Source organism: Anopheles bellator, chromosome 2 (assembly GCF_943735745.2).
Source record: "Anopheles bellator chromosome 2, idAnoBellAS_SP24_06.2, whole genome shotgun sequence".
In the NCBI taxonomy this organism is placed as follows: Eukaryota; Metazoa; Arthropoda; class Insecta; order Diptera; family Culicidae; genus Anopheles; species Anopheles bellator.
Genome location: NC_071286.1, coordinates 53,907,129 through 53,916,959, shown reverse-complemented (window position 1 = coordinate 53,916,959; position 9,831 = coordinate 53,907,129). Strand labels below are relative to the sequence as shown.

Below are 9,831 nucleotides of genomic sequence, written 5' to 3'. Positions count from 1 at the left end.
GATTAACTGTGTCGGGTACGACCAAGAGAATGTTAGGTGTTATTTCCATTACTTCGTGATTTATCAATTTTCTCCGTTCCAGCGGTCCAAGTCGGGTCAAGGCGATAATGCGTTTGTTGGCTGCTCGCTTTGAAGCTGCTTCATGAGAAGAACGAAAGTGGTCGAGAAATGGGAAAAGCGTGGCTTCCGTTAAGACGAAGCCTTCACATCCGGCGTCAATAGCACGCGTTAAACTTTTCCCGAAGCTGTCGGATTTGCTCTCCATTAACAGAGTCACTTGCGGATGAAATAACTCCAACCTAATGTCATCACTAGAAGCACGAATTGTACAAACACTGTAATGACTAGAAAGATGTGTTACAGCCAAGGTGTTTAACAGAATTTGTAAAGCACTTATGTGAGTCAGTGAACCAGTAAACTCAGCTATGGCCATTTTTGCACTAATGTAGCCGTAACCATCTCCCGCCATCACTTTTATACTGATACAGTCTGATTTTTTTGCTTACCATTTTTTGCACAGGTCAACATTGTTCTTTCCCTTGGTCTGCATTGCATAAGATGTGCAAACACATCAATGAACTGTGTCATGCGAACGAAAACTGCGAAGAAAATTATTTAAAAATTAACGGCTCCCCCTTTTATGTAACATGACTTTATTTGCGAAAAGAACCACATAGCACAGTCAATTGCACATTTCTGTTATGTAACAAAATTTGTAATTTAAAATGTTTATATTTGCCTGAGATGCAAAGAAAATAAAATCTTTTTGGGTAAGCTTCGTTGATTGAAATGAACAGCATGGCTAGTGTTACATTTATTAAAAACAAAATTTCGGCACTTATTCTCACTTTCCTACTTTGTTAACTAAACCCCACGATCTCGGCAACGGTTTATAAACCCGTTCACAAATCCCAACAAAAAATCCCTGCACAATAAAAACTATCGCATGTTGCGCAACGGAGCGATTCTGTTATAGCTAAAACAGCAATGAAAGGTTCAGCGTTTAACCAAAGTAACCTTAGCAAACGGGAACGCAGTATTAAATCGGACTCGGAGTCGCGAACTCGTTTGAACTCATTCGTCACCACATCTCGTTCTGGTTAAAAAAAACTTGTTTACTTTGTTAGTAAAAGCAGCCTGTTTGTAGTTGGCTAGACTGTCATTGAAACGGCAGAAAATCGGGGCCATGAGAAACCAATTGAAGAGTAATCATGAAGTGGCATTGTGGAACGATTCCCGATTTTCCGTGCCTTGGTTGGCGGCAACGAACAAAAAATGTTTCATGAAACAGGCCGTTCGACTGAGCCGAGAAAATGACATCATGGAACTCTGGTAAGCACAAACGAAAACGATCAACGACGAGTGATGATCGTTTTGGAGCCACACATTTCTATCCTCTTTCGTTACCGCAGCTGCTTTATGAAGGATCTTGTGGTAGAACGCAGAAGACCGTTGGGTGTGCTGAGCAAGGTTGCTAATGGCGTAACAGAAGTATACTGCTTTCTGGTTCAGTCCTTAAAAAGTAAGTTTTTTTGTTTCATCCCGTAACGAAGGTAATCGTATGTTAACTATTTTATCCACCGTTCAGAGCTCGTGGTGTCGCAAACAACTCAAATCAAACAACGCAAGTCGTTGACTCTCAACCACAAAAGAAAGCCGGTTCAAGTGTAAGCCAAACCTTTCTGTGCTCGCGATAAACATTGTGCTGATCTAAAACATTCACACCATCACCAGGCTAGAAAAGGTGGTGCCAGGGAAAAGGAGAAAGTTGGAAGCAGAGGAACCATCCACCACCGTTCAGAATGTTATGGACATCACTCTTCGGGAGGCCCCACCAGACCGGGAGGATTATGATGACGATGATGATTGCTGTAGCCTTGGATCGCTTTCATCAAATGAACTGCTTGATTTTTTCAACGTACGGACAGAAGAAGAGCCGGAAAAACAACCTTTGGTCAGCGAGTGTACTACTTTGGCGGATATTGACCAATTTTCCCAAAGCTATGATTACATGCAAACAGTGAATAGTGCACATTTGTAGGGTTTATTTTGTGTTTCACAGTTTGTCCGGATGCCTATAGAACGATTCTATTTTCAGCTATGGTTTAATTCCGAAGCTACAACTGGAAACACTGCCGCCTTTGATCAACCATGGACGAAGGGTCCCAAAACTTAAGGATGGCGCAAAAGATATGGTTGAGGATGGAAACAATAAGTAAATACGTTATGGAACTACGTATCAAAAACCAATAGGAATTAGTAATGAATAATTTTTTTTTTGTTTCAGCAGTGAAGCAATGTGTAACCAGGAAAACGTTGTTTCAAAGCTTCATGATATCGATGCTGCAAAAACCAATATTCGGCCATCGCGTGGTAAACATCATGCGAAAATAATTAGTTTCGAACGTTTCAAAAGTTGGGTAGAAAATCCAGTCTCCACACAACGATGTGTTGTAAGTATCATTGTTTTGCATGTTTGCCCATCTCAAGTTATGTCACTGTTCGTATTTTACAGCATTCGAAGGACGATGTGATAGCTCTCGGAACACTGAACAAAACGTGTTTGGATGAGATGTTCCGAAAGCCATTGCGGCGCTCGCTTGTTGATCATCTTTTCAAGCGCAACGCAATAATAACGCAAAGAGAGACCTTCACGAGTTATCAACCAGATAATTGGGTTGGTGAAAGTTTACAACTTGGAGAAAAGTCGAAAAATACTCAAACAAAAAACAAAGACGTACTGCACGATAACAGTGAGTCGTCGAGACAGGAGACACTAATCGCGGTCTCAGATTTTTCAATCGCAAGCATTGAAGAATATGAAAAATCAACGAATGGCTCCATTTCTATCAAAGAATTGATTGATACATTACGTGGTTTGTGGGCCGTTACGCAGCAACCGATACCGTTTTCGAAAATCTCGGCCAACCTGAAAAATAAGCTCATGGCAGCATCACTGTTCTTCAGCATTTTGTGTAAGCTTCCTGGTTTGCTGTCGTTCGAACGTTTGTTCATTTCTTTGGTACATTTACAGCCCTCAATGCTAAAGGAGTAATTGTTACAACGAAAGATGAATTCGGGATCCCATCGTATTTGGAAAAAGGTCCTAAGTGGAGCACCGTGCCGGGAGTTTAGCACCGTTTTCGGAAGTTTAAATCTTAGTTTTAAATTCACAATTCTTATTAATACACCGAATGCATAGTGCATTCATAAATACATCCTTTAATTTAGGCAAAACCCAAGCGCCTTTGGCTGTGCCGAAAGCTCGAAAGGGATTAGTAAATCAACCAGAAAATGTATTCCAATCCAGGAGCTAGTTGGAACTTGATTACTACGTCAGACAATATAGCAACAGAATTTACAGTCGTTCAATTTGCTTTGATAATTTATTGTTGAATGACTTACTAACCCAAAAGAAACAATCAGCCAACAAAGTAAAAGAATGATGGTTTGCCACCGAGCTACAAACCAATAAGCTGGGCAAGTCCAGAATAAATATGCAATGAAACTACTCCTATGCAGCTCGTGATAAGTGCCTTCAGAGCAAGGCTAAGCCACGGTCCGGCCGACACGGCGTGCAGCATACCCTCCAGCCAAACGCCACGGTATGAAGTGGCCACCAGGAGCATCACAACTACCGGAGCATACTTTCGGTCAACATCGTGTCGCGAGAACAACCACAGCAACGTGGCTGTCGACAGATGCTGGATAAGCAGAACGTTCGATTCCAGGCAGCGCTGAATGTAGATCCACGAAAACTCGGCCCCACGTGCTCCAAACCAGAGCATCAGTCCGCGAGAAAGTACAACTTCGGCTGCAGCCCAACCTAAACCGGCAGTGATGAGTTTGCTATGGCCTTTTCCTGGGATTCGAGAGAGCACGAAAGCCATTCCGAGCAAATCGACCAGATCAACGCTGCAGCGTAAAAATTCCTGTCATGAGGGAAGATAATGTCATAATTTGAGGGTTAACTGTACGCCGAAAACGGAAGGTCTGTGATTTACGGCTATGAAGTTAAACGGAGCGCCCTCGCTAAAGGTGTCGGTGTCCGGGAAGAACGTAGCAAGGACCAGCATTTTGCAAAGCTGCGTGAACACATAAATACCACCGGCTTGCACGCACTTCCAAAATGCTCCGTACTCGGATCTAACAGAAAAACGGAGTCGGGAAATGTTAATTAAGTTACCGTGATCGAGGACACAGGGAAGAGCGGCTATGGTTGAGTGTCAACATATTTTACTTACAGCCCGGAATACTTGTACGTGAAATAGTAAGGCACGTAAACCAACGCCACACAGTTTCCGAAATGGTAAAGGGTCATTTTCAGTCACCGAAACGGAGTTTAGGAAGCGAAAATTATATCAACTTTTCGCATGTGCCTAAAGACCGACCACCACTTTTCAGCTTTTTTTGCTTTGTTGACGTCTTACTTATTTGACGTTCACAACTCACTCGACGTCCTAGAAAAGTCACTCTGTTTGGACTGTGAAAGTCGCCGTACGTATATCTTTTCTTAGCGGTTTTCTTTCACAGAGTTTGGTGTTTTGAATCATGATACCGGCGGTTAATAAATAATAATTGAATTAATAAATACTAAACCAGAAGCGTTTTAGAAAAATACTTTTATTTTCCAATATAAGCCCTACTGCTTCAAAATATCTTCTCTGATGGACGGATTCTGTTGTGTTATGTAAATACTAAGTCTACATATTTAAAAATACATTCAATGCTCTGTTTCGCGAGATTTCTGCATTCGACACATGTTTGCTTGGATACAACTACCTTTGTGGAACACCGCTTAAGCTGCTCCTCGCATCTTGTTAACCACTTAAGATCATGTTCATAACGCTCTATCACGGCTATCACGGCAATGATAGGATATATCGCGAACAAATCGAGCGGGACAAAAGATGACATGTAGTCGTACTGTCGATAAAGTAACGACGGAATGTGAGCTCTCTACTTTCTATTGCAGGACTAGCAATATACTAAGCATAGCGAGCAAGGCAAGTGGAATCGATGGCAAATTGGCGGACCCATTCCGTGGTGTTTGCGTAATACCTGGAAAACAAATCAATCGATCAGTTTCAGTAGAGCTATTGGTACAAAAAGTATCAACCTCGGCCACGATAATTAAATTAAAATTATTTTTTTCAATTTCCGGTATGAAACTGTATAGCGAAATAATCATTTCGAGCCCTTCTTGGCAAGTGTGCCGATAGTCGAAAGAAATAATTAAATGGATTTACCCATCTTAAACTGTATTGGCGGGCTGGACATTCTTCCATCACCGCCGTTGCTGAACGCCAAAATGCGTAGATTGTACGATTTTCCTGTTAAAGAGAAAAAAAGAAGACATACAACGGTTGATGTAGTTGTTGAAGAGCGTAACGGCAGAAATCAATTATTCCGACAGTCAAATTGTTTGCCCCATTCTACTTACCGGGTGTTAAGTTGTCGATGTACTTTTCCAGCTTTTTGCCGATAGGCACAACTGTATCATTGGCACCAGTCATGTCCTGGTCCATCTCCCAGATACGTATCTTGTATCCTTGAACCGGTTCCTCGTCCTGAGAAGGAGCGATATAGCGCCATACTACGTAAATGGTGGAAGGATTTATGCCCTTGATCTCCACCGACGACGGAGGTTTCTGTGGTGCCTTGCGGTAGGTACGTTCGAGATAGCGTTCACTTTCCGGGCCTTCGCCGGCTGCATTGTATGCCATCACCTTCACGAAATAGTACGTATCGGGTTCCAGGCCCACGATCAAAGCCCACGGGCGCGTGGTACGAGATAGGTAGTACACGGAGTCCTCCTCTTTGTGTTCCTTTTTCCAGTACTTCAACTAATGCGGGGATCGACAATATTATTATCAAACAAACAAAACAAATAACCATGGTTTTCCCCTTACCCGGTGGCCTATCAGTCTGCCGCGAATACTTTCTCTACTCTGCGAAACTGGCATCCATGTTACGTTCAATGCGGTGGAGTTGAAGCTGCGTGCGATGGTTTGCTGTGGTGCGACCTGCGGCATGTCTTCGGCCGAGAAGATTGTCACTGGGTCGCTGATCGGTCCAAGGCCAAGATCGTTGATTGCTTGCACTTTAACCTCGTACTTCGTGTAATACTTATCTGTGTGCACGTGAATCACAGCCTTCCCACTGTTACCCTGGCGCCGGAGTTCCTCACTCGCCCATTCACGCTGGTCGGGCAGCTTGTAAAACACTTTATAGTGAATTTCGATGCTGTTCTGCTCCTGTGGCAACAGTGGATCCCAGGTGATGGTTAGATCTCCAATTTTACCACCTCCACCACCAACATTACGTGGCGCAATGTACGGCTTGTCCTTCTGAGTACTATACACCGGAGACGGTAGACTGGGCGTTCCAATGCCCAAGTCGTTCACTGCTACCACGCTAAATTCATACCCGCACCAGGGTGTTAGGTTAAGAACGGTCGCTCGGCGACGGCCATTGTATCGATCCACCTCCTGCGCTATCACGTTCTGCGTTATGTTCACCCAGGTACGGTTCCAATTGGTGCGGCCGAGAATATTGTAGTACAGGATCGGGCGCCCATTGTCGTTACCGTTCGTCCATTCTAGCAGCGCTTCCGTTTTCTTGATGTCGATTACCTTCACCGCACCCGGTGCTCCCGGTGGTCCCTGGATGAGTACGTTCGATTTCGTGACAATCCGATTCACCGATGACTTCGCGATGCACTCGTACTCGCCACCATCAACGAGCGTTAGATTGTGCACCTCCAGGCTGTTGTAGTGGATACGGATCCGGTATTGCAGTGCAAATGGATCCCGTACCATTGGCTGATCTTCGTAGCGCTGGTCATTCAGCACTTGGCCGTTGTGCGTCCAGATGAAGGCTACGTCCAGCAGGGGATCGTATGTAACGTCACATCTGAGGTACAGCATCTCGCCGATCTGCTTGATCTGCTTGGCAGGCAGCTGCTCGGTGAACCGCAGCTCTTGCAGCACAATTAGACGGGCCTTCGATTCAGCCATTCCCTGATTGTTGGACGCGATGCAGGTGTACGTTCCCTCGTCATCGCGTGACGTTGGTGAGATAAACAGTGTTCCTGTTGGATAAATCTTACGGTGTCCTCCGCTGCCAATAACGTTGCCATCTTTTTTCCACACTATCTTCGGTGTCGGTGCTGCTTCCGGTTCGCACAAGATGGTCGTATTGCCGTTCACGATGCTGTACAGTTCCGACTCGAGCGGCCTTTTTTTGAACGAAGGCTTCATGCTGAGCACGCGCAGCTGGGCGGACGAGTACACGCCCTTCAGCTGGTTAGTTGCTTTGCACTGATACATCCCGTCATCCGTTTCCGGTTCGAGGAAGTTGATCTTAAGCAAATTATCCTGTATCGTGTACTTGTCCCGGTTGAACTTTCCACCGTGCTCTCGCTCATCCATGTGCTCGCCATTTTTGTACCACGTGTAGTTGACATCCGGGGACGCAAAGGCTTCGCACAAGAACGTGACCGAACCCTGGAGGTCCTTCGTCCGGTGGCGCAACGGAATAGTAAAGTTCGGTTCCATCTGCACGTTGATGAAGATGCTTTGCATGATGGATTTCTTGGCGTTCCGAGCCGTGCACATGTACTCTCCGTTATCGTTCACGGTGGCATTCTGGAGCACCAGTACCCGGTTGAAATTTTCCAGCCTCGACATACGAGGTAGATTTCCGTTTTTGCGCGTCCAATTGTATGAGGCTACCGGGTAACCGTACGTCATGCACTCTAACCGCACGTCCTTCCCGGCCAGTGGTACCTTGGGGAACGCTTTCGGAAAAGAGTTGGCGAAAATCAGATCCTGGTAGTGCGGTGATGGCGAAACGGATAGTTGGAAAAATGGTCCGTTACGTCCTGTGTCACTGACGGTGCTCATAACGGTGCAGGAATAGTTCGCACGGTCCATGATTTCCAACGAACTGAAATATAACGACCCATCGTGGCTCACGAACACTCGCTGGTCCTCGAACACGAAATTGGGGAAGAAGTTGCGCGACCAGTAGAACTTTACATCCGGATAGTGCTGCGGCTCTTCACACACCAGTGCTTTTCCCCAATTCTCTTCGCCCTTTTCCGGAGCACGTTGCAAATTGAACTCCAGAATGTAACCGAAATTGAGCTGTACACTTTCGGAAATAATCTTCCCGTAAACGTTCTGCGCGGTGCAATGGTATGTTCCTGAAACAAAACAATAGATACTCGTTGTACTTTTCACCCACAGGCAGGTAAGGATGGTGTTCTTGCTAGATTTAGCAAGGCCACCGATTGAACACCATTGGTTTGCTGCCAAATGCCAAACAACACTTACCCTGGTCGCGATTCTGGGTCGGATTGTGAATAATCAGGTTCCCCCCACTCACAGTGTGATTTCTATTGGTCAGCGGGTCTATCGGTATTACGGTTAAGTTGTCCTTAATGTACTCTTCCTTGTACCAGGTATACTTGGGCGTCGGGTATCCGCCGGCCAGGCAGCTTAACGTAACGTCTTTTGTGATTTTAAACTTTCCCGTATCGTAGGTCGTGTCGACCGGTTGCTTAATAAAGTAAGGCCCGCGCGGTATCCTTTCCGGTATATCCGTCTGCTCCAATCCGTAGTCATAGCTACGGCGGTTCTCTAAAAGTGTGTTAATGTTGTCCGCACTGTACAGTGAGCGAGACTCACAAATGAACAGGAAACTGTCGTCGCCGGTCACCGGATAAAACTGCCACTTTTCCTTGCGCATGTTGAAGCCAAGAATCAGAAAGTTACGGTTTCTGAAGCGCTCACTCTGATAGTACTTTCCCTGTTCGTACGGATCATCCCGTTCGATGGTGTTTTTGTTACTCTCGAAGTACGACTGCAGCTCGTCCGTCGTATCGCGGCTCTCTTCGTAGTTGATCGCGTCGTCGATGGCAATTAGCTGGCTTTTGTCGGCGTTTACCCAGTTCCCGATGGAAGCTTGGCGCGCCGAAACATAGTACCTGTGCTGCTTGCTAACATCCTGGTCCATCAGCTTCACAATGAAAGAGTGCTTCTCGATCGTATCGATGCTCACCAAGTCGCCCTGGTTGGCCTGGCATATTTTCTGTGCATCGTACCAGTTTTTACGGGGCGACTTGTGAATCCGAAGGCACGTGTTGCGGAAAGCGGTCCAATATTCCGGGCAGAAGTAGTCCTCCAGGCTGCGCCGATCGCTCGACGACTTGAGGAACGCGTCGTCTAGGGTGCCCAAACTTTGCTTGAGGTAGCCATCGTTTTCCTCGAAGTACTTGTTCCCGCCGTAGGGGCTTTGCTGGCCCTCCACCGATATTAGTTGGAAAAGGGCACTAATGAGTACAAATTTGACTAAACGCACCGCCATCACTGTGCGCGTCTAGGTAAACATTAATGTTTTCGAACGCTGACGCTTAATGGAATTCTTTCGGTTAGTCACAGGGTGTGGTTTCGGGCGGCAGACTAGAGACCCTCAGATCAGAGAAGCTCGCAGAGATCCGTTTGCTGTTTTCGCCACCCTTTGTCGCTGTACGCTGAAGCTGTCGCGTAACTTATTATTTAAATGGATTGCGACGACATTTTAAAAATTGGCATTGTTCGTTGTTACAACTGTAAATACGCTACAATGTTTATATATTAAACGAAACAACAAACTTCAGTTCCCGTATAAACAACAGCAAAGCAATGAAATGATGTGGGGATACTTTTTCAATTCGATTAAAATCGTACGTTTTGGAACTAACGAACTTATAATGCGATGCATAACAGATAATAACAGATAATATTTCGCGCTGAGCCGTCGGCTCAATAAAGCATAGTTTTAACA

The 9,831-nt window shown here is 45.4% G+C and overlaps 2 protein-coding genes across 2 annotated transcripts; both read right to left on the bottom strand.

The window, feature by feature from the left end:
- Window positions 1-3,367: 3,367 nt before the first annotated feature.
- Window positions 3,368-4,405, bottom strand: LOC131210238 (BOS complex subunit TMEM147). The gene is made up of 3 exons (XM_058203451.1): window positions 4,245-4,405; window positions 4,005-4,146; window positions 3,368-3,932 (listed from the first exon to the last, which is right to left on the bottom strand). The coding sequence occupies exons 1-3, from the start codon at window positions 4,319-4,321 to the stop codon at window positions 3,462-3,464; spliced, it is 690 nt and encodes a 229-aa protein (XP_058059434.1). The 5' UTR covers window positions 4,322-4,405; the 3' UTR covers window positions 3,368-3,461.
- Window positions 4,406-4,646: 241 nt separating this feature from the next.
- Window positions 4,647-9,372, bottom strand: LOC131207725 (contactin). The gene is made up of 5 exons (XM_058200351.1): window positions 8,340-9,372; window positions 5,913-8,209; window positions 5,444-5,846; window positions 5,250-5,333; window positions 4,647-5,061 (listed from the first exon to the last, which is right to left on the bottom strand). Exons 1-5 carry the CDS (start codon window positions 9,370-9,372, stop codon window positions 4,967-4,969), a joined length of 3,912 nt encoding a protein of 1,303 aa, XP_058056334.1. The 3' UTR covers window positions 4,647-4,966.
- Between the last annotated feature and the right edge of the window lie 459 nt (window positions 9,373-9,831).

Coding starts and splice junctions, on each gene's coding strand:
- LOC131210238 (XM_058203451.1), bottom strand. CDS start 4,321: ATGACCCTTTACCATTTCGGAAACTGTGTGGCGTTGGTTTACGTGCCT. Junction 4,147..4,244: donor ACGTACAAGTATTCCGGGCT/GTAAGTAAAATA, acceptor TTTTTCTGTTAG/ATCCGAGTACGGAGCATTTT. Junction 3,933..4,004: donor CTCCGTTTAACTTCATAGCC/GTAAATCACAGA, acceptor CCCTCATGACAG/GAATTTTTACGCTGCAGCGT.
- LOC131207725 (XM_058200351.1), bottom strand. CDS start 9,372: ATGGCGGTGCGTTTAGTCAAATTTGTACTCATTAGTGCCCTTTTCCAA. Junction 5,847..5,912: donor GCAGACTGATAGGCCACCGG/GTAAGGGGAAAA, acceptor TCCCCGCATTAG/TTGAAGTACTGGAAAAAGGA. Junction 5,334..5,443: donor CATCGACAACTTAACACCCG/GTAAGTAGAATG, acceptor TCTCTTTAACAG/GAAAATCGTACAATCTACGC.